The following is a 25,249-nucleotide window of genomic DNA, read 5'->3' as shown; positions in this document are numbered from 1 at the left end:
GTCTGCTCCTGGCATTGCTGATGTCTATGAGCGATGGTCCTTACTCACGACAATTCAGCCGCAAGCTCGTCTACAAATCCGATTGTCATATTTTTTTGAAATCCGCTAAAGTCTTTTGAGTTTTCATGAAAACCGTCATCAGTTAATGACCCGTTAGGCACGTTAAAAATCGTACACTACACGTCACAGAATAGTTTTATAGTCTGAGCATAAGTCACGAGTTAAAGTTCAATAATATATTACTTTAGCAGCTCCCTCGCGGGCTCCATTTCTCTGTCGACCGTTAAGACTGTTTTCCAAAGTCGGACACTCCTCTTCCGCTAACTGATTTATTTATTTTAGTGAGTGTATATATATTTTTTTTGCTAGCACACTGTTCCTGTTTTCTGATAAAATTATCGTTTCTTTTACTTTTTATTTTACTGTTATCTACGATTTTGAAACTATTTCTTTCTTATTTCAAGTTTTAAGTTTTCAAACCCGCTAAATTAGAACTTGCGTAATTACTGTTGGTAGGACCCTTGTGAGTCCGCACGGGTAGGTACCATCACCCCGGCTATTTCTGCCATGAAGCAGTAATAAGTTTCGGCTTGAAGGGTGGGGCATGCGTTGTAACTATACTGAGACCTTGGAGCTTATATCTCAAGATGGGTGGCGCATTTACGATGTAGATGTCTATGGGCTTCAGTAACCACTTAACATCAGGTGGTCTATGAGCTCGTCCACCCACCTAAGTAATTAAAAAAAACATTGTTTTCTCTCTTTGCCACAAAGTAATTATTCATGCATTATCTGTTGTACTGCTGTAATTGCAAGCCCAACTTTAGGTGTTCTATCCGAAGTCGGGTGGCGTCTTTTGTCCTATGTCCTATCAGACTCCTATCAAGTAACTACTGAAAATTAAGCGGAAACCCCTCGGCTTTCAATATTTAAAAAAAAAGAAAGATAATTTCCCTAAGGAGAGCTATTACCTGCACATAATTTAAAATGAGTAACATGAATTTTCCGCAAAATAAATTATCTAGTCATTTTAATTTCGTAATTTCTCAAAAAAATATTTATTCATTTCATTTTCAAACAACACGACGAAAAACGTTAATTCTTTTTCCGAGAAATTTGGAGCCCGATGAAAATGTTCGGTGTAATCTTAATCTTAGCGATGAAACAAAAAATCTCTAAAAGTCACTTCATAAGAGATATGTCTTTATGTTAGCTTAAAAATAAAGAAGTATTTTTGTTAGTTCATTTTAGTATGAATAAATTGTACTTAAGCAGCCTTGATGATTTTTATCAGCTGTTAAAAATAATGTTATTCCAAACACAATCAGATCACAAATAGACACAGATAGACATGCATAAACTGTATTTCTTGAATTAGTAATAGAGTAATTAGAGGTAGTACATAAATGGAATATTGGGTTGCATAGAACTTCCATTAACACTTTGTAATAATAATTTAATTCCAGTTTTAATTACAGTTTTACAAACTAATTTTATTAAAATTAACTACTTCACTAAAATCCTACACTTACTCAGTAAAAGATTTATAATAACTTTCATTTAATGCGTACATCACACTCACTGAGTGTTAATTTATTTTTCGTAAATAATAAATTCTTATTACGCATGCGCCGACCAGTAACTAACGCATGCGTTAACTCAAAACAAAAATGGCGGAAAGTGCCAGCCAAAAGAGCTACCAAAACTCTGGTTTGATTTAAATTAAGAACAGAAACCAAATTTTAAATAAATTCCAAACTAAAAAAGCAAGACCATTCGAAATACGAAATGTAAAAGTATTCTTTTGTGTTCAGTAAGACACCGCTTTTATAAATAAGTTGACAGATCTGTGGCTAGTGAAGATGAGGTCTCGTGACGTACTGAAATTGTAGCACCGATATTGACTCTCTTTGCTTTATGACGTAGCAAGAAAAATAAACATTTCAAAAATGGAATGACAACAGAATAAACACGAAACATTTCTCGTTTAAAAGGTAAGTTCTTGAATATTATTTCAAAAAAATAAAAATAGTATACACAAATGCGCCAATCGTATTATTGTCGCATATATATTTAAAAAAAATAATTAAAAAGGTTTTTGTTTATTCTTAAGGGCTTCAAAATATATTTGGTTGACATTGGCATTCAAAGCACTATTTACTAAGTCTAAGAATAGAAAATTGTTTTAGAGTATGCAATTACAATCACGTAATTTTTTTCTTGTTATGAGTCTAAAATATGTATCAACATAATAGTCATAAGAATTGGATAAAAAAGGTAAATAGGCAATTGATTTATTTTCTGAATTTGTGGAACATGTATTTTTATATTCTTGTTTGAAGTATTAACTCGTGTTGTTTTTTCAAGTAACTTTGACATACAGCATGTCACATACTAAGAGATACATCCTTTTAGACAGAAAAGCGACAGATTAACAACATTAGACATAACTAAAATTACTTTTACAGTTTAATATTCCTTTTCTTACTGTCATTATTATTATATTATGTATGTATTAATTCCGACGTTACAAAAAGCTTAAAAAAAAATTGTGATCACGGACGACAGATTAAATTGTACATTGTGTTAGAATTGCCCAAAAAACCGAAATACCGAAACTGCGGCAGAAATGGGCAGGGCTTATGATATGATACCTATTCGCGTGGGCTTACAATGCCATTATATGTATTATGGGTAGCATTTATAGATACATGACAAGAGCAAGTATAAAGACCCCGAAGACTAAACTGCTTTAACGAAATCACACTTGGACCGAGAGTCGATCTTAGATCTCACTTTTTTTTTTCTACCTAAGCTGAGAGCCTTGAGAGGCTATATCAGCGTAGTTCTTAACTAGTAGGTGAGCTCACTGGGCTCAAACCTGACGCTAACACGAACCCTAGCAAGAGCCGTGCTTCGCAGAATCTACCACCGAATCGGAAACGCGACCCACTGAGAAGGCGAGAAACTCAGTGGACTGTGTCTGAGGGTTAATGTACTCGTCGAGCCCTTCGTCGCATGCGACGGGTTCGACGAGAACGAGGACTGGGGATCTCACGATACATCCTTCGACATCGATTCTACGATTCCCGCTCAACCTGTGTACTTAGTGCGATATTTTTAACTTCGCGATCGTGTCAAAGTTAACTCAAATTTGTATGGAGTTGGAACTGCGCCTCTAGCGGCAAACGTTTCAACTCCATACAAATTTGAGTTAACTTTTACGCGATCGAGAAGTAAAAAACTCGAACTAAGTACACTGGTTTTAAGACTCGCTAAAATCACAAGACATTATAACGAATACCGATACGCACCTCACGAGACATGAAATCGGAATCTCAATCTTTTAGTAGAAGAACTATTCCACTCTTGAGATCGGAAAGCAAAGTTTATTTGCAATAAAATAGAATAAGATACAGGAAAGTCATTCGTGAGCAGCTACCTTAAGTTCTAAGCTATCTAGAGCACAAGAATGTCGGCTATCTTGCAGTAGAAGCTATGAAGTCTGAAGGCGTCCTGGTCTAACGGACTAAACACCCGGTGCATTCGTACCAGCAATGCAACGGTGTTCGAATCCTGCAGGCACGTACCAATTTTTGTAACGAAATACGTAGAAATACGAACGATGAATGTTCACGGTTGATAATAATATAACAATAGTGATACGATTGAGAAGAAAAAGAAATAGTATCGTGTAACAAAAAAATAATTCTCAAAATTATAATTTGCGTAGTTACTGGTGTTAGGACCGGTAATCAACAAATTAAAGAGCGGACGGTTAGCGTGGTATGGACATATGATGCGTAGAGAGAAGATGCATGTGACTGGGAGATGTATGGAAATGGCAGTGCGAGGTAGATGGGGAAGAGGTCGACCGAAGAAGACATGGATGGAGTGTGTGAATGACGATATGCGAGAGAGAGGAGTGAGTGTTGAGATGACAGTTGATAGAAGAGAATGGAAGAGAAAAATTAGTGTGCCCACCATTGTATATATAATTGTGGGATAAAGTGGAGAAAAATAAGAAAACTGGTACTAGGACGTCTTGTGAGTCCGCACGGGCAGGTACCAACACTCTGCCTATTTCGGCTGCGAAGCACAATTGTGTTTCGGTTTAGAGGACGGGGCAGTTAATGTGCCTATAGTAAAAACTGAGAGCTTAAAACTCATGTCCGAAGTTACCTGGAAGAATTTATGTTGTGGATAAATGGGTTCCGGTAACCACTTAACACCAAAAAAACTTTTTGGCCAATCACGCAAATATAACAAATGTAGTTTATTACATTATTTTTTTTGTTTCACTGTAAAAGTCGTGGTAAGAACTATTTAAATGATACTGTTCATAATGTAGACAGCCGCGAATCTATAAAACAATTCATTATTCAGTTTACTTTCTATTTCTACTAATGAATTGATTATATTAACGAATCAAACACCGTTATACATAAGTAGCATGTTACTTTTTTATTTGTACACGACATCACCCATCCTTTTCCTCCATCCATAAATAAAAGGGGGAAGAGGAAAGAGGAAAAGCCCGTCTCTAAAACCATTTAAAGATTATCAATTTGACTTTCATAACGGCCCCCGCTACTAAGCTGAGTAAATGGAGCGAAATTGATAATAAAATTAATTTAGCACCGAGTCTTTAACAGGATCCAGGGGGAATCGAGTCGTCTCACTTTGACGTGACAAAGCATTTTAAAGGACTACCTACTGTTTTGGAAAATTGGAAAGTTAGTTCAATGAAGGTTTAAATTTTGATGTTCATAAATTAAGTGCCGCTAATTTCGATTTAAAAAATTTTAGCAATTTCAATAGAGTAGGTAGTTACGTGTTTTTTAAATACGCTTTTATTAGCTTCAGACGTATGTACGCTTGTAACGAAATCTTTGAACATGATTTTGACCCCTTTCAAAACGTCGGATTAACTCGAAATTCGGTATACTTATTAAGGACCGATGAAAATTCAATATTTAAAAATTGAAAAAATTGAAATTCAAATAATAAATGAGAAATAAATAATACTTTACAAAAACTAACGAAATATAATTTTATAGAAAATCCAACTAAAAAATAGAAAATAAATTTTAATAAATTTGAATTAAAAATGGTGTAAGTAAAAATGATTTTATTGTAAAAAAGCGTGGGGTGCTTTTTAGGATATTATCAAACTCTCTGCTTCTACTCTTATCTGTCATACATCTGTTCATAAAATATTTATAACTACTGATACTATGCACCATACGCTTTTTTTTACAATAAAATCTTTTTTTATTACACTATTTTTAATTCAAATTTATTAAAATCTCTTTTCTATAAAAGCGTATTTTGTTATTTTTTTTAAACTATTATTTATTTTTGGTATAATAGCATCGCGTTAGTTCTGATAGTCATGTTTATATGACATGAGCATGTTCACGAGTGATCACAGCTAGAGGCTGGATAGAAATGCTCGTGAAACATTTATGGTCAGCGTCCCCAAGCTAATTTTGTGTTTTTTTTTATTGCTTAGATGCGTGGTCGAGCTCACAGCCCACCTGATGTTAAGCGGTTACTGGAGCCCATAGACATCGTCCATAAGTTCTAAGATCTCCAGTTTAGCTACAAGTTAGTGTTTTAGGAGTAATACCGATCATATACCTAGGTAGAGTCTGTCTGTCAGAAGTTCTTCAAGAATTATATTGACTTCAGTCTAAGCCTGGACTGTAGACACGGTTCACTAACTTCTTACATCCATATAGTAAATACATAAAGAGCAATAGACGAATTTAAAAAAAACTACATCATCATTACACTACAGTACTTACTATATTTACAAAGCAAATCGAGATACATGAAACAACGTGTTGTATTCAAGAAAACTATTTAATACTTGATTGAGTGCTCATCAATCATAGCATACATAATGTTTTTGTATCTTCGGAAAACAGTAGTTTATTTATCTCACCAATTTCTTAAGTGGGCCAGAGACAATAAGCTAATTTAATATCATCGAACTAAAGGAATAGTTGAGTATTGATATTGAGGACACACGGTAATATGTGAGCGTGTGTTTGTTATGTATAGAATATAGAATGATGGAATTTTTTTTGTGACATTTGAGATGCAGGTTTTATCACCTAGTTCAAGCCCAGATGCAAATTATGATTGTGTTTCTACTTCTATAATATGCTAATAATAAAAATATTATTATTTATCTCAAGAAGGTTTCACTTACTATAGGACTCTCTACACCACCCTTGGTTGACTGGTAGAAAATGCTTTAGCCGTTAAACCCACCGCTTTACTCTTGTGCATAAAGCTGAATAAAAAATTAAACGCAATATTTGTGATTTGATTCCAATACTACGCTAAACTTAGTATATTAATGTAAGATTGGTAAGAACGGAACGTATGAAAAGAGTGTGGAACAGAGCGTTAAGATATGAGTGAGAGAAAACAGAAAGAAGGGAAAAGAGAATGTCAGACAGAATGACACAGAAAAAGAAGATGGTAAAATGAGATGATAAAAAATGAGCAAGGCGTATTAAAAGTGCTAATTAATTTTTATTATAACAGAAGATTTTGAAACAGTGGCAGTTTTATTTTATGCGCTGCGATCCCTATTCTACATTAATATAGTATTTAATATAGTAAATACTATTCGATATATGAACACAGATATGATCATACATTATTACGTTAAAATTCACCAAAGTAATGATTCACGAATGATCGGTGATACCATTATCAATACATATGTCGACAGGAATTCTAAGAATCCAATAACTAACAAACCGATTATCTGGGACAAAATTATTGAAATGTGTCGCGTATGATAGGATGGCAAATCTGATTTAATTTTAACACAGGAAACAAAGTATCGAGCAAGACACTTCGCGACAAAATAGGATGTGTGTCATTTATGTCTGTCGTCAATCTGCGAGCCCGGTCGGACAGTATCGAGAATCGCCATAATAAACTTAACAAATAGCCTATTATCATTTTTATTTCATAGAAATGTTTACGATCGCTCGGCTTGCTGTCGCTTCGATGTCCCCCGATTTGAACGTCCGTTTTATGTGGACTGTTAAAATAGGGTGAATTACAGTTGCCTTAATTATCTAGCTCGGTTTATGTCTAATGAAGCGATAACATCGCTATTGTATTTATACACTAGCTTTTTGGCTTTTGCCGCGACTTCGTCCGCGTGGAGTAGCCCACAAATAATGCTTTATTTTAGAACAAAGGTTAGCATAAAAAACGTTATAGTGAGCCAACCTTAACATATAGACATATGCTGTCGCGGACTTTTTTTAGATCTTTTATAGGGGAACAATTCTGTTTTACATTATTTTACCGAAACTTTAACCGTTTCTGCAGCGCACGCAGCGGCAGCTCTCAAAAGAAAAAATCACCCGTTTTTGAAACATTCATTATTGGTGCTCCGCTTGTTTTTGTCTTAGCGTGATTTTATATAGTCTATAGCCTTCCTTGATAAATGGGTTATCTAGCACTGAAAGAATTCTTCAAAGCGGACCAGTAGTTCCTGAGATTAGTGCGTTCAAACAAACAAACTCTTCAGCTTTATAATATTAGTATAGATTGCCGGCGAAGTGAGTTGTACGTGAGTTTACTGCCAACAAAACATTCGATTTATTAGCTCTTTAATTATAGATAATATTGAGTTAATACACGCACTCGTACGCGATTGGAAATTTTAATGCGTTTCAATGTACAATAGTTCGATAAGCCTAAATAGGACGTGACCTGTATTAGTATACTTCGAAATAAATCAAAATGATAGGGAGTCTCTTTTACATAGTAATTGTCTCACGAAGTGTGAGCTTTTGAATAATTTAAAATACTATACGTTCAATCAAGTTATTGAACATTGGTGTGGTGTATAGCTGTGAAGCAATGAGCAGCCGATAGGAATAATTTCGAAGGATAAACACATTTTGAATTATAACACTTTTATAATCAGCAATACAGTCGTCCACTACCGGACATAGGCCGCTGGACTGGTGTCTCTAGCGCATGCTTTCTAAATTCAAAACACATTAAGGGAAGAAGAGGTTTTTCAAACATTAATATATATAAGACCAGCTGACCCGGCAGACTTCGTAGTGCCTCAGTCGATAAATAAAATACCTAAACATTTGTATAAAATAAACTTTAAACAAACAAACGGAACCCGTCCAACCGGGGACACATCAAAGGAAAAACAAAATTGTTTGTTTTTATATAATTCTGATCATTTTCATATTTTTTCACCTTCTAAACCTTCTCTGGACTGCCACGAATAATTCAAGACCAAAATTGGCCAAATCTGTCCAGCCGTTCTCGAGTTTTAGCGAGACTAACAAACAGCAATTCATTTTTATATATTATTATGTAGATTGATAAAATAGATTTTTATAGTTTTTAAGTACGATGAAGTTATTCACCCGTGTGCGTTTATAATAAATTCACTATTAGAGGTAATAAGAAGGCAAGGAGTGGATAATGATGAGTTAGGACAGAATACTGATAGTATGGATCGCTTACGTAATGTGACAGCAGTAGCTAAAAGAGGTCGCGAATCAAATAAGTATCTTCTACCTATATAATTATATTCAATATACTTATTTGCTTATGGTGACTAACCGACTTTTCTAAAAATATGAAATAATATCAGTCGATGCTTTTTATATTTTAATCATACATTAAGGAAACTTTTGTAGAAAATTCTAACTAAAAGGCCAAAGTATGACGGAATGACGGATTTTCATACAATACTATATGGAAATCCGACATTTTCAAAGTGAGCAGTATGAAATGTGCCTGTTTTGCGAGGCGAGTGGTTTCAAGAAATGTTTATTTTTCACACAATGAACGTTAGCCACAGCAAAGCGTGACCGTGTTGTCTGCTTGTTCTGTAAATTATTAAAACAAAAACGTTTTTTTTAATTGGACAAAGCAAAGATATCTCTGAGCGAACACCACATTCGCACATCGTGATGTTTTATCCAAAATAGTTATTTATTATTCTCGACTTCTGCATAGCTTTTTTTTTTTTTACTGCTTAGTTGGGTGAACAATCTCACAGCTCACCTGATGTTAAGTGGTTACCGGAGCCCATAGACATCTATAACGTAAATGCCGCCACCCACCTTAAGATATGAGTTCTTAGGTCTCAGTATAGTTTCACGGTGTGTCGCCCGAGACGAGGTTCTACAGGATTTTCCCGGGGATGAAATCCCGTCTTAACATTAGTACGGGTACCGCCTAAGGCGAGACTTTCGGCGCGCATCGCGGTACCGTAAGTTTCGTGTAGTCGGTGTGGTGGAGCTCGATGGGGTTTAGTCGGTAGTCGTTCTGCGGGGCAAGTGCTTCGCGCGCCTTTTTCAATACGTAGTCTCCTGTGAGAAATTGAGGGAGGTGAAGGACCTCGGCCCTTCTCTTCTCCCCTTCTTCCTCTCAGGAGACGCCGGAGTCCGACATAACCCGGTCTGTTACCCCCCTCGACCGGGTATCCGTAAATGGATTCCCCAGCGTCAATTAAGTATAGTTACAACAGCTACCCGAAATGCATTACTGCTTCACGGCAGAAATAGGCAGGACGGTGGTACCTACCCGTGCGGACTACAAGACGTCATACCAGCAGTTACCAGTTAACGAACCAAATTCGTCTTGCGATTGTCTAGGCCACAAATAATAAAGCAGACCAAACATGGGGCTTCAATTACTATCTACGAATCAAACTTAATAGAAGAAAGGCGATCCATAGGAGCGGATTGTATACATAAATTCGATTCACGTGAATATTTCAAATAGCCAACATTCTGATCGAGCACCGTGGAACGCAGGACAGCGTCGATTTTAATTGAACACTGCTGCACATCGACCCTTGAAATGTTCGTGTATCGAAATTGGACAGAATTCAAGTGGCTCCTCAATGATCCGTATTCGTTTAAATCTAGAATGATTTTACGAAGTTTTAATTGTTTGATTATTGAATGCATATGCATGGATTTTTGAAGTCGTCGTGGCCTAACGAATAAGACGTCCGATGCATTCGTGTTGAGCGATGCATCGGTGTTCGAATCTCAGGCGGGTACCAATTTTTGTAATAAAATACGTACTCAAAAAATGTTCACGATTGATTTCCACGGTGAAGGAATAACATCGTGTAATATTATAAAAATGAAACCCGTAAAATTATAATTTGCGTAATTACTGGTGGCAGGACCTCTTTTGAGTCCGTGCGGGTGGGTACCACCACCCTGCCTATTTCTGCCGTGAAGCGGTAATGCGTTTCGGTTTGAAGGGTGGGGCAGCCGTTGTAACTATACTTGAGACCTTAGAACTTATATCTCAAGGTGGGTGGCGCATTTACGTTGTAGACGTCTATGGGCCCCAGTAACCACTTAACACCAGGTGGGCTGTGAGCTCGTCCACCCATCTAAGCAATAAAAAAAATGCATGTTTACGTAATCTATTCGTTGAAGCCCATGCCCCATTGATGGCAATAATATAGTATGTAATTAATATTTACATCACGCGGTAAAATAATCAAATGACACCATTGGTAACTAATTTTAAAGGTTTTAATAATCTATTAATAATTGCGTATAGCATCGCGACTGAGTGTTGATATTATAAATCAATTTTCTTTTAAAATAATGTAATTGGTCAATTGAGGTCCCACTGGTACGCTACGCCTGGTACTGAAATAGTCTAATTTTTTTTTTTTTTTCCCTACCTATGCTGATAGCCTTGAGAGGCTATTTCAGCTTCGCCCTAACGTTAGTAGGTGAGCTCGCGGGGCTCAACCGGAGAGTTGCTAACACTGACCCTAGCAAGAGCAGTGCTTCGCAGAATCTACCACCGGATCGGAAACGCGACCCACTGAGAAGATCCGGCGAGAAACTCAGTGGGCTGTGTCTATGGGTTAGTTCGCTCGTCGAACCCTGACGGTGACCGGTGCTTGTGGTGCCTAAAAGCACCGTTAATGGATCAGGAGGATCCGTAATGACGTGCTTTGGGCGACGTCGACGGTTTACCATTCGGTCTACTGGGTCGGGTATGTAATTTCCAGCGGCTACGATGAGAGGGTTCTCATGTCGTGCCGCCTTCTCAAAATGGCGCAGCGATGCCGACTGTAGATACTTACTAAGGGAGTCGAGCTCCAGGTCGTCGTGGAGATCCACATTCCTAAGGAACCAAGGCGCTCCGACGGCTATCCTGCAGAATCGTGATTGAATAACCTGAAGGGATTTCAAGTTGGTGCGGGCTGCGTGAGCGAACACTACGCTTGCATACGTCATGACGGGGCGTATACAACTTTTGTAGAGAGTTACCTTATTACGGAGGGACAGTTTGCTTCGACTACAAAGCATTGGATAGAGTCGTCCTAGAATAAACGCGGCGCGGTCGCGTACCGTTTTTATATGGGGACGGAATGTCATCCCTCTGTCGAGGGTGACGCCTAGATATTTGACCTTCGAGACCCACGGAATGGGCTGGCCAAAGAGAGTGATGGGACTAACGGCGGAGGTGTTTGCGCGCCTACTACGGAGTGGGATGCTCGAAGTGATGTTCGGAGGGCGACCCCTTTTGAAGAGCACCGCTGCGCTTTTCGTGGGGTTGATGTCTATTCGCCACTTCCAGAACCACTGTCCCAGGGTGGCTACTGCGATCTGGAGTCGCCGATGAAGCAGCGACATCTTCCTACACGAGTAGTAGATAGCCGTGTCGTCGGCGAAGAGCGCTAGATGGGTCTCCGGAGACCGGGGTATATCATTGATATACAAACTAAATAATAACGGGGAGAGCGCGGAGCCTTGCGGGACTCCGGCGGTCAGTTGACGGGGACGAGAACGAGTTCCCTCTACTCGATATCGAAACGAACGGTTCGACAAGAAGTCTCGTATGATGAGCACGAGTCTGTCTGGCACTCCCATGTTGTACAGCTTATAAATTAAACCGTTGTGCCAGACTTTGTCGAACGCCTTCGCGATGTCGAAGAAGAGGGCGCCGGTCGGGATTTGTTTACGCCTATTTAGTCCTATCAGAATGTGCTCCGTGAGGCGGTGCACTTGTTGTACGCACGAGTGTTTAGAGCGGAATCCGAACTGTTCGTCAATGAGAATTTTGTTCGCGGTAACAAAATCCCAGAGGCGTTTCCTAAGGAGCCGTTCGTAAATTTTTCCTATCGTCGAGAGGAGACTAATCGGACGGTAACTAGAAGTTTCGTTTGTCGGTTTGCCCGGCTTATGTATACCGATAACGTCCGCTTCTTTCCACACCGCGGGAAAGATGCAGTGCGTCATAGCGGCATTTAAAATTGTAGCCAACATTGCTATCAGTTGGACTGGCAAAAATTTTAGCGCGCGGTTGTGGATGCCGTCGGAGCCGGGTGCCTTCCTAGGTTGGAGGTTGTGGATCGCGTCTCTAACTTCGTCAGTGGTAATGGGGGGTAACGCGTCCGAGGGCGGCAGGGAAGCTCTGCGCTCGACCTCCCTGTCGACTAACTCGGTGTGTTCGGGGTCCGCGTGTTGAGTGCTGGTGGTGCACTGCTCTTGCAGTGCATCGGCCAGCAGCTCAGCCTTGTCATCGTCATCGAATGCCGGTGGTTGGCCTGAAGGGCGTATGAGGGGAGGCATAGTAGCGGTAGTTTCGGATTTGAGAGTCCTAGCTAGTCGCCAGTATGCTTGGTGGGAGGGCGCGAGTTGTTCTAGAGAACTATGCCAATTATCGTTACGCGCGTCGCTTAAGCGGGAGTGGACTTCGCGTTGTAGACGACGCATCCGAATCCGGTTTGAATGCGTGGGAAGACGATCGTAGGCCCGGATTGCCGCGTTCCTAACTCTTAAGAGATTCCTAAGATCGGGGGACAGTCTGATGCGGTGGAAGCTGTCCTCCACATCGACTTCTTTAGAAGATCTAATGATCGCGGAAGATATGTGATCGGTAATGATGTTTATGGATTCGACGGTGTCCTCGGGGGATAGATTCGAATCCGGGCCGTAAGGGAGGATTGGCGGAGCGGTGTCGGCTAGGCACGTGCCCAGCTTATTCCAATCCACCATGGTCCTCGTAACAGTGACTGGGTTGTGGGGGCGACCGAGCTGCATAACGACAGGTCGGTGGTCTGAGTCGAGCTCTGACATTGCTTCGATGGAACGCAAGCGCAGAGTTACGTTCCTAAGCAATGCCAGGTCTATAGTGTTCGGACGGAGCGCGATGTTACACGGATAACATGTTGGAGTTGGGGGACCGACTATTTCAAAGGTGAGGTCGTCTATAAACGCGTCGAGACGCCTACCGTTAACGTTAGTACGATGGCAGTTCCACCTAGTGTGGTGGCAATTTAAATCGCCTGCCAGGATGACGGAGTCTCCCATGCCGAACAGTGACTCGATGTCACTGCTCAGAAGGGGCTTGTCCGGGGGGAGATAAACGGATGCGATGACGATCGGCTGGTGTCCCGTCAGCGAGATACGGCACACTGACGCCTCGATATGTGAGAGCGAGGGAGTATCGAGAGGGACAACGTGCAGGGCCCGCCTATAGTAAATGGCAGTCCCGCCTTTGGAGGCGGTGAGTCTGTCATTCCTAACCATGACGTAATTTGCGACTTTCGGGTCGCGACGCGAGGGCTTCAGACAGGTTTCCTGCACTAATAGAATATCTACAAGATTATCGCGGAGGAATTCGAAAATTTGATCGCGTTGCCGCGCGAGTCCGTTAGCATTGTAGAATGCTAACGTAAGGGAATACGGTTTTTCTCTACCTTTTTGCGCCATTGGTTACCGGTAAAGATTTTATAACGTACGCGACACGGACTCGTAAACGTCTATGTGATCGAAAGCGGCCGCGAGCCGCTGTTCGGGGGTTACCGACCTACGGATAGCGTCAGCGAACGATCGCAGACGGTCGAAGTTGACCGCGGTGACGAAGTCACGCACGAGCGCGAAGTCGTTGGCGGCAGAGGGTTGCGGGGGACGGAACGCGGGCGCGGGGCGAGGTGCGAGCAGGGGCTGGGGCGCGGGGCGTGTCACGAGCGGGGGCGGGGGTGCGGTTTCCGTTCCCGCCTTCGTATACGGTAGCGGTTTTTTCCACGCCGACACCGTGGGAACTGCAGCCGGCACGAAGGCGGGTTTCGGCACTGAAGGCGCCGAAGTCTTTGGGCCGACGGTTCGGGGGGCTGGGTGGGTCGGACGTTTTCGCGGAGCCCTAGGACATCCACGGTAGTTCGCGGGGTGCCCTTGCTTAAGGCATAGGACACAGCTGGGAGGTTCGGTCGCGGTTTCCCTATCTCTAACGCAATCTAACGTAGCGTGATCGCCGAGGCATTTCACGCAGCGGGGGCGCGCGTGGCAATTACGCGCCGAGTGGCCATAGAGTTGGCACCTGTAGCACTGCCCGGGAGTGCCACGCTTGTGGGGGGCTTCGATCGAGATCCCAGATAGGCCGCAAATTGTCGTGAGACATGCGATCTTCTTTTTGGCCTCTGGGGTGGGTTCTAACGCCACGAGTATCATATTATAGGGCTGTTTGCCCCGCCCGCTGTGCATCCGGTGCACACTAACTATCGGGAGGGCCTGAGCGGTCAGATCCTCCTTAATGTAGTCTATTTCTAGCTCCTTAGGGACTCCGCGTATTACTACGCGGAGCTCGCGGTCCTCCTGAAGAGCATAGGTGTGGAAACCTATGTTCTCCTTTCGGAGGTATGCTGAGAGGGCCCTATGGTCGCCCGGCGTTGCGACCTTGATCTGAATCCCATGCGCGACGTTACGCGCATGGGTGTAGTTAATTTTATTTGCCTGAAGGGCCTGGGACACGCGATTCCACGCTGTCTTCTCTTGAAGTATCAGCGGGGGCGGGGCAGCTACTTTGGGAGCGGGCGCGGGCTTGGGACGCGGCGGTGGGGTTACGCGGCGCGCGGAGTCCGACTCCGGTGTAACTACTACTTTCGGTCGAGAGGCGGACGCGGATTTCGTCTGTTTTGTCGTGGAGTTCCGGGACTCCACGGCGCGAGTACGCTTCTTTCCACGTGTCACTGTTTGGAAACCATCCGAGGTTCCGGGCTGAGGGCTGGACGCGGATTCAAAGTCCATCTCCGATTCCGTATCGGAGCCTGAACTTGAGACTACGGAGGTCGCGACGGACGATACGAGCGATGACGTAATCGACGCGGGCGCGGGGGTGGGGGTAGCGTTAGGCGCTACGTGAGCCGCATCGTGGGAACGTGCGCTCGAACTTGACGCGGCGGCGGGGGGCGCGCGGCGTGCCTCCGAGGCACGGTTGAGAAACGCGGCGACGGACGCGGGGGGAGAGGGATTGCCACGAGAGGCCCTATAGCTGAGATACTCGGCCCTAATTGACGGGTACCTATCCCGGAGGAACCCGACAATGTCCCTAGCACTGTCACTGTCGCACACAAAATCTTCGCTCATCTTCGGTCTTCTTGCCCGGGGGGGGGCGGCCCCGGGACTTTTGTTGAACTCGCCGAAAGGCGAGGCCCCGGATAGGATTTGTAACCCCCCTGTGCTGCAGGACAGCAAGGAGCAGGGGGGGGGGGGGAATGCCTATGCCGTGAAAACGGCAATCGGCGGGGAAAAGGAAAGGAACCCGCTCGGGCTGTATAGTGCTACAGCAGGCAGAATCGCGAGCGGGGGTCTAGTCTTGAAAAAGACTGTTTTTTTGGGAAGGGTTAGGAAATCGCTAGCCTGTGAGTGCCACAGGAAGCCTGAACGTAGCGATTGGTTTTGCCTTGAAAAAGGCAGTTGGTAAGGGTGGGTTCGCGGTTACAAAACTTTAGCGCACAAAAATGGACCTCGATACGCAGATCGCAAGCGACCAACGGATCGGCACGTCCGCACTACTGAATTGTACGCACGATGTATTCACGGTCACTACACTGTCGAGCACAGCTGTGAGTTCAGAGACGCAGCTCGCAAGCGGGCCACGGATCGGAAAGCACGTCCGCGCACGACCGAGTCGTGAGCGAGAATGAAATAGTCTAAAGATGACAATGTGATTATTATAATATTATCATCGCTCAGCCTGAGACATGCTACCTTGAGATATGAGTTCAAAGGCCCAGTAGTATAATACAAAGCAGCCAATGTACTGTAAAAACTGATTTAAAACTCACATCTCAGGTGGCTGACAGAATTTACGTTGTTAATGTCTATGGGCTCTGGCATCCACTTAATACCAGAACGCCCACCTGTCTAAGTAATAAAAAAGGCTGCCCCTCCCTTTAAGCCGGATTGCATTACTGGTTCGCGGCGGAAATAGGTAGAGTGTTGGTACTTATTTGTGCGAGCTCATAAGGTTTTTTTTTTATGATTGAAGTATTACTGGTGGCCCGGAGGCCTTTCCAGTTTCACCAGGACAGGTGGGCGAGCAAAGGCTCAGCCAGGAGCTCATAAGGTGCCCTTGTATCAGTTAAATTTCTATAACTCTTTCTACAGCAGTTTATATAGAGTACAGTTTCAAATCTATTTTAGAATGCCAATGACCTTCAAGATAAATTACTGTGAAATACAAACAGACGGAAGACTCAACGTTATCAAGATTGCATTTTTTACAATTTCGCTATGAAACCACGAAAATGGTATTATTTTTTGTGAAAAAGCTGTTTGCTTGATCGTAAGCTGAAGCCGCTGTTGATGCCAAAAACCTCTGCTCTCTCATGCCTATTCATTTGGATTCCCACCGATAATGAACACCGGAATAAAGCCTGCATTTCTAACGTAATGCAGACAACAAGGCAGTTGTTAAATAGAACACCGAGAACTCGACATTATGTTATTGTGTTCACGTCAATTGTCTTCAGTTGTTGAAGTTTACATTTCCTTTGTTAAGACTGCAAATCTTGTCTATGGAAAAACGTTGACAATTTTCTTTTGTGAGACTTTTTTTTTTAATGCGGTTATCATTCTGGCATGTGGTTAGCGTAGGTTGTAATAATAACGGACTGCAAATTAAGTTAAAAATCTGTCAAGGATGGTAAAAGAAGGGGCTTATTTGCTTAAGATTTTCGATAAAGACAACACTGACAACACTGTATGTATTTCCATTAATAGACCACAAGACCACAGGATTCATGACAAACAAGTGATGCACTTATTTAAAGATTTGTTTATTAACTACTAGCGGCCCGCCCCGGCGGCGCTAGGGAAGTAGGGCACGCGATGTAAAAAAAATTAGGTAATTTTTTTACACATTGGGTTGCAATATTGGAGTTTCAGTAAGGATCCCTAATTTTTTGAAAATATAATAAGTATAGCCTATGTCACCCGGGGACAGCGTAGCTTTCCAACAGTGAAATAATTTTTTAAATCGGTTCAGTAGTTTCGGAGCCTATTCACAAACAAACAAATCTTTCCTCTTTATAATATTAGTATAGATCAGCATAAGTATTCGTATTCAATTTTAATCCGGCGTTTGAACTGTAGTAAAGTAATACGTAGGGCATCTACTTGACAGCGATGTACTGATGAACTTCCAAAAATATATGTAGGTTTTAATGCCATGACTAACTCACTGTTATTCTGCCTGAACGACTGGATCGTTAATATGAATTTGAGGCAATTTATTCCTTTAACTAGCGGCCCGCTAGCTTTGCTCGGGTCTTTACCAAAAAAATAAAAAATTATAATACACACACCAACCCTTCTACACACTAATCCGTCTATGTGCGTTAGGTTACTAAAAAAAGAAAAAAAAAGAAAAGAAAAATTATAAAGATAGTTTGAATATTATTATTTTTACACCTTGGATAACATTATTGGAGTTTTAGTTAGGATTCCTAATTTAAAAATAAAAGAATATAGCGTATGTCAGTCGAGGATAGTGTAGCTTTCATACAGTGAAATAATTTTTCAAATCGGTTCAGTAGTTTCGAAGCCTATTCAATACAAACAAACAACCAGATCTTTCCTCTTTATAATATTAGTATAGATAACCATTAAATAAGTGGCAAACACAATCATAGTTAAAAGTATATATTTATTGAGTCATATTGAATTAATTAGGAAAACGCAGTGAGCACTTTCATTTGGATTAAAAAAACTCATAATATGACCATTGGTAACGACAGTTTTATAATATACGTGAAGCTTAATTTCATGTATTGCGACATCACCTTTTTCAATTTTTTATACACAAGAACTAAAACTACAAACAGCACTATTATAAACACTACCTATTTTGTTATACACAAGAATAAACACTACACTAAACACAACTCTATTATAAACACTACATACTTTGTTATACACAAGAACACACACTACACCTTAAATACCAAATAGCTTTAACAAAATACTGACACCGTGTGATCCAATCACTAGACCATCGCGACAATTTCAATGAAACCCGAGCTCACGCTTAAAACCCAATCGTCGTTTATTTTTCCAATTCGCAATCAATTTTTTTATTGGAATCGAACCGTTCTTCAACGAACAGACTTAGAACTTTAGGTGGTTCTTGAGAATTTCGACAATCAAATGCTGCACAACTGATTGGACTGAAAAAGGTAGGACATCAATATATCACATAAGTATTTCTCTATTCAGTGCTAAAGTTACACGACTCGAACTTAAGTAACTTTAGTCTCAATTGTATAAAGGCTATCCATAGGAACCGCATCACATGCCTATTTTCCGTCAAAAATACATGGTGATGATACTTCAAGGGCCACATAATACGTTCTACCACCACCAGCGTTTCAATAACGCCCTTAGAAACAAGTGCAATAAAGAAAAAGGGATCACAAGCGTTCAACATTCCGACCATTACGTGAAAGTAATGCGACGATACCAAAATCCAATTCCAGGTGTCGCCAACGATAAAGATTCTGCATAAATCAGTTATATAATCCAATATTACCGCATTTCAGCCACCCTCGCTAATGTACGCGCCATTGAAAATCTCTATTCCAATTTAAATGAGTTATTTCATGGGCCCCGCGTACCTTGAACGGGTTCCGTGTGAATAAATTCAGAAATTGATAATAAAATTTTAGTAGGCTCCGTGAGTGTAACTCTGAGGTTATGTTCATCTCGTATAGAGTATTTTGAGGTTATGTTCTATTATGGAATTTTGAGAGGGTTGCGAAGCTCGCTCTCTCAAATATTGCCCGTGTGAAATTTTATGGAGCCTTAAAGCCTGCAATAATGTGTCTGATAAGTGATTTAATTTCTGTGTTTAATTTTTTTTTACAAAAAATGAAGATATACTTTCAATTCCATTTGACTTCAAATAAAACAAATCTCACAAATTTTATTTTGATTATTTTTTGAATACTAATTTTGTTTATCTAAGAACTAAATACGCATGATTTATTCTTAAATTTGTCACAAAAGGAGTATTGAATTTAGATACCATCATTATTAAACATATTGTTTAAGAAAATGCTTACACTTGAATATTTAATTTTTTCGTAAAATCTACTAAATATAAATATTCGAACGAGAATAAAAAAAATTGGTAAAAAATTATTAAGTACAGTGATGAAATCTTACTCTAGAACATTCTTCCGAAAATTTCGATAGTCGGTTAGTTATGTCAATAATCGTCTAATAATTGATAAAAATATGTTCTTGTCATTTTGTTTCTAGCATTTCTTGTACAATTTTGGTAGTTTTTTTTCTTCTAGTTTTCATCAACCACACACATCTTGCCAAAATAGAATAAGTCTCTTCACTGTGTGTAGAAAGTTCGCGATTTGTACCAAAGTTGGTTATTAGTTCGGCTACATGCAGGCTCCCGAGCAAAAACTCAGTACAGCTACAAAGTACAGACAAGTACTCAGAAACTCCGCCAAACTATTTAACATTTCATTGCGAGCTTGAAGTGGTCCATATGTAACTTATTCACTCTATTGGATGGTTATTAAGTCTGAAGAAGGAATTATCCGTAAAATGTATGTCTCGGGCATGCTCCTGTTGACATGACACACAATTTAGGTTCTATTTATTGCTTATATGGGTGGACGAGCTCACAGGCACCTGGTGTTAATTGGTTACTGGAGCCCATGACATCTACAACGTAAATGCGCTATCCACCTTAAGATGTAAGTTCTAAGGTCTCATGTATAGTTACGACGGCTGCCCCACCTATCAAACCGAAACGCATTACTGCTTCACGGCAGAAATAGGCAGGGCGGTGGTACCTACCCACGCGGACTCACAAGAGGTCCTACCACCAGTAAAAGTGGAATTGTTGGAGAAAATTCTAAGATTGCGCCGTTCTTTTATATTTTTTTAACACACTTTTTATGTTTAGTAGTATCTATCTATTTCTCTGTGTAAAGGATTCTTTATATTCGGACAGCGACTTGTTTTATATAATTTGGTGTAAGATGAAAAAAAAATTATTGTCACTTTCATCGCCACGCGCTTCTGTTGTTATTTCACAGTGAACTATTTCTGGTATTACAGTTCGAAGAATACGCGTAATTTATATCCGAACTTGTTTAATGACTATTCTCCGGAGTTGTTAATTTTATTTGTCTTATTAACAACGCGACAACTAAATAAATTATTGGTAAAGTTTGACCGTTATTCGGCCATTATCTGCGATCGTATTGTTCGGGTGTCGCCGCTCTCGGTACATTTGTCTTCAGACAAAACTCGGGCCGGTATTAATATTAATGGTTTTAAATTCTTATACAATATATATATTAATACGTGAAGCAAAAACTTTGTATCCCTTTTTACGAAAATTGCGCGGACGGAAGAGTATTAAAATTTTCCACACTTACAGAGAATATAGAGAAGAAGTGCACAATGCTAATATTTTTTTAAAATAATGCATAAAAGATACATTAAATCAATAAAAAAAAAACGTTACACATACTACATACGTACCATGTATTTGACGCACACACGCATGTATACTATTTATTGTCAAACTTTTGTTCTTGACGTCTGTTGTCAAATTGAGAATAGATTAAATATTGTCTTTGTTAATATTTCTTATAGTCGAATTTCGACTACTGCGGGACCTCTAGTATAGTATTAAATCTTGTAAGTAGCCGTATTTGAGTTTGATTGTGAATGAAAAAATATATCACGCGGAAGACATTATGACGAGATAAACTTTTGTATATACTTTCAAATACATACAAATAAACGTGAAATAATAAAATAATGTTAATTTATATTAGAATCGGAAAAAAATACAATGAAGTCTTAAGTGAAACAAATAGTTACAATAGTTAGTTGAAAAATTAAGAAGCTTAAAATATTTTTTTAATCGAAGACATAAAAAATTTCCCATTCTTTTTCTTTTTTTTTTATTGCTTGGTTGGGTGGACGAGCTCACAGCCCACCTGGTGTTAAGTGGTTACCGGAGCCAAGAGACAGCTACGACGTAAATGCGCCACCCACCTTGAGATATCTAAAGTCTCAGTATAGTTACATCCCATCCCAGTCCCATTAAATAAATCATTACTCACTTTTGTTCTTATCTTCCTTTCTTTTAGAATTATACTAAAACTATTGTTTTTTTTAACAGTAGCTTCATCGAGACGAATAGGATTCGCAATGCACAATTCAAGTTATTTGTTTACATAGGGAGTACTTAAAAATAATAATACTTACTTATAAACACATTTGGTGTTTGCCGAATCACTTTTCTATTCTGCTAAGACCGCCTTTTGTCTGTCGTGGAATCTCGTTTTTGCTGATTTCAAGATGTAAATTTATTTAAACAGTATTGACTTTCGATTTTTGGTCGTTACATTGGAGAACTTTAAATATGCTTGGAAATTTAATACTGATAGATGATTGAAAGCGTGTTTGAATTAATTAATTGTTTTCTATTTTGAAACCAAAAGTCAAATCAAATTCATTTAACGACAATATTAGTCAAAGCAAATTAATAATCTTTAAAACATACACAATTTATTACGAGCGGTAACAAGAGGCGACATATATTAATTAACCTAAAACGGAAATTCAAATATATACGTGATTATCACTGACGTTTTTCAATTTGATACTTAAAGTGTAAGTCTCAATTGGATTCAATTGCTTTCAATTAGATTAAATTTTCTGGTTCAACTAAAACTTGTGATTGGTATTTCGTGGCAAAAATATAGGTGAAGGCTAGTGAAGGAAGTATTTGTGGCTACAACTAACCTTAACAACAGTATCCAAGTATTTTTATCTTGAAAATTTTAAAATAAAATAGTGGCATGTTTTTTTTTATTGCTTTGGCGTGTGGACGAGCACACGGCCCACTTGGTTTTAAGTGGTTACCGGAGCCCATAGACATCTACTACGTAAATGCCGCCACCCACCCTGAGAAATGAGTTGTAAGGTCTCACTTTTAACAGTACAAGGGCTGCCCTACCCTACAAACCGAAACGCATTAGTGCTTCGTGGCAGAAACAGGCAGGGTGGTGGTACCTACCCGTGCGGACTTACAAGACCTCCTACCACCAGTAATTACGAAAACTATAATTTTGCGGGTTGGTTTTTATTACACGATGTTATTCCTTCACTGTGGTAGTCAATCGTGAACATTTAATAAGTACGTATTTCATTGGAAAAATTGGTACTTGCCGGCGGGATTCGAACATCGATGCATCGCTACATACGAATACACCGGACGTCTCTTATCATTTAGGCCACGACGATTACTGGTGGTAGGACCACTGGTGAGCACACCCATCTAAGCAATAAAATAAAAAAAAACCTCAAAGTTTCGAAGCTTGTGTTGCATATTTATTTATGTCCAACTGATTAATCAGAATCAGATGACTCTTCTATTAATAGAATAACAATTTGACTATACAAGACTGAATTGATTTAATTTCTTTTCTTTTTGTTCAAGGTTACATAGACAGTACTGAAACTAAAATTGGAGAATAATGTTGAAAATAAATGAAAAAAGGACAGCCTCGTGAAAAATGGACAAAAACAAGAAAAAGAACCATTTTAATGGAAAATATAAGAAAAATGGTAAAAACGAGGCTTACAAAACGGAAGACGATATCATCACTACGTGCTGTCTCTGCGTTAAAACAAGAAAGGGGAAAAAGAAGAGTTTGATCGCTGGTTGTGTCACTAATTTGGGTATTTTTGTTTTACTTCTAGCGTACACGTTGTTGGGCGCGTTTATCTTCTTAGCTATAGAAGGGAATTCTTCAAAAATCCATCAGAAAACACTGGCGACCACATCTTATCAAGTTAACGATAAAAATTCAGTGCCCTCAACAAAGTTGAATAGTAGTATAAGTCAAGCTAGCGCGGAACTTCGATCACAGACGGTCGAGAGTATTTGGGAAATTACGGTTTCATTAAACATACTTTACAAAGAGAACTGGACTAGACTGGCAGCACAAGAAATAGCAAGATTTCAAGAGAAGCTAGTAGCTAGAGTTGCAGCTGATGTTTCAGCTCAGTATGGAGGAGCAAGAGCACTGGAATCCGCGCCAGATTTGGTTGTTGATGACTACGAATGGAATTTCGCAAAAGCCTTCCTGTATTCATTGACCGTTTTAACAACTATAGGTAAGAAATTATTTTCATTAGTAAATATTGAAATTCAAATTAAATTGGTTACTGATGGGTTTTTTTTTCGAACAGGTTACGGTAGCGTTGCACCACGTACGGCACTTGGCAAGGCGGTCACCATAGGATATGCAGTAATTGGCATACCGTTGACGCTTCTTTACCTCTCCGTAGTAGGGGCACTTTTATCGAGGCTAGCCCGAAATGTGTTCAGCAGAGCCTTGTGTTGCTGTTTATGCACAAAGTGCGGCTACTGTTGCCTTGATGAAAGAACAATAGCAAACAAAGAACGCAAAGAAAAGGTGAAAAGGCAGGACGATTACAGAAATCAGACTTTACATCTACAAGAACCGTATTATGTACGGTCGCCTTCCGGTACCATAATTTCTGCGTCACAAGCACACAGCGTTAGCACAGCTTCGGTTAAAGACAAAAATCAGGGTTTGAGTTTTTTAAGGGATTGTGATTCGTTAAGTTGCACCGAAACGGACTCTAAAGTTTCGTTGCGTGGATTTTCAATACTAGCACCGGTTTGCTTGTGTCTCGCCGCGATATTTACGTATATATTTTTTGGGGCCTTGGTCCTCTATCAACTTGAAGGCTGGAGTCCCATCGATGGTGTTTACTTCTGCTTTATGAGTCTCAGTACTATTGGATTTGGACACTTGGCTCCCGGGGCAACTCAAAGGAATGGCGCATCGACTGGCACTGTCTGGTTTTGTTCAATCTACATCATGACTGGTCTAGCGTTGACTGCGATGTGCTTTAACGTCTTACACGATGAAATCGTTCACCGGCTTAGACATCACGAGAAAGTATTAAAGGCAAACTCACAGAAGATGTTAACATCCGAGTTTCTTCATAGGTCTTGACGAGATGAAGGCGGGACCGTTACAGATGATACCATAATTAATTCTGAAGGTGAATCTTTACCTGAAGTTTTGCACCATATAGGTTCAAGATATGATGGCGGAGCTATTCGCCGGACAGTATACACTCTTAGAGAGGAGAAAGAGCCAGAGCGTGTGACCCCTATGTAATTAGTCTTGTGATTTTGGTTAAACCATTTTAGTGAGTGAGTGTGTGGTGGTAATGTTAGTGATGTCGAATTAAAATGGCAAGCGTGTGTTTATCTCAGAGTATTAATAGTAATAAGATTGTTTTTAATAAATGATTTTGTAGATGAGACAGTATTAGAACTTTTTATTGGTGAGATTATAATTCAAATGAAAGCAAACAAAGTTCTTAGTAATGTGAAATTCAGAACAAAAACGAATACATACGAAAAATTAAATTGACTGAACTTGTATGTTAATTATTTTATTTAGAAGATGTAATAAATTAGAAGACTTTAATTGTATTTAACATTGATAGTTATAATATGATTATAAAAAAATATACTTAACTATCGTTATCACTCAAAATTAATTTGATAGTAAAATCATGAGGTATTTGTAAAATTAATTTTATTTACAATAATTTAATTATTATCAAAGCTCTTATATCCTGATTTGTGTGCCAAATTGTCACTTTATTGTTACACACTAAATGAAAATGTATTTTTGTCGTATCTTACAATAACGGATCAACACGGAGACAAGCTTGTTACGGTCTATATTAATAATTGAAAAATTTAAAAAGGTCTCTAAGTCACCTACAAATGACTATCATTTAAGGAACATCCTTTAATTTTATGTTATGTTTACTGGCTCTCCGCGATTATAATCCTTAAATGTTAGAAA

General features: G+C 39.8%; 1 protein-coding gene across 1 annotated transcript; it reads left to right on the top strand.

Moving 5' to 3' along the window:
* The first annotated feature begins 1,648 nt into the window (after positions 1-1,648).
* Positions 1,649-24,937, top strand: LOC149501304 (potassium channel subfamily K member 18). Its single transcript, XM_089733607.1, has 3 exons — positions 1,649-1,994; positions 22,828-23,507; positions 23,583-24,937. Exons 2-3 carry the CDS (start codon positions 22,904-22,906, stop codon positions 24,377-24,379), a joined length of 1,401 nt encoding a protein of 466 aa, XP_089589733.1. The 5' UTR covers positions 1,649-1,994; positions 22,828-22,903; the 3' UTR covers positions 24,380-24,937.
* The last annotated feature ends 312 nt before the right edge of the window (positions 24,938-25,249 follow it).

Source organism: Bombyx mandarina, chromosome 16, assembly GCF_030267445.1.
Source record: "Bombyx mandarina strain Sakado chromosome 16, ASM3026744v2".
NCBI lineage: Eukaryota > Metazoa > Arthropoda > Insecta > Lepidoptera > Bombycidae > Bombyx > Bombyx mandarina.
The sequence above is the reverse complement of the archived record's forward strand: the minus strand, read 5'-3'. Positions and strand labels throughout refer to the sequence as shown.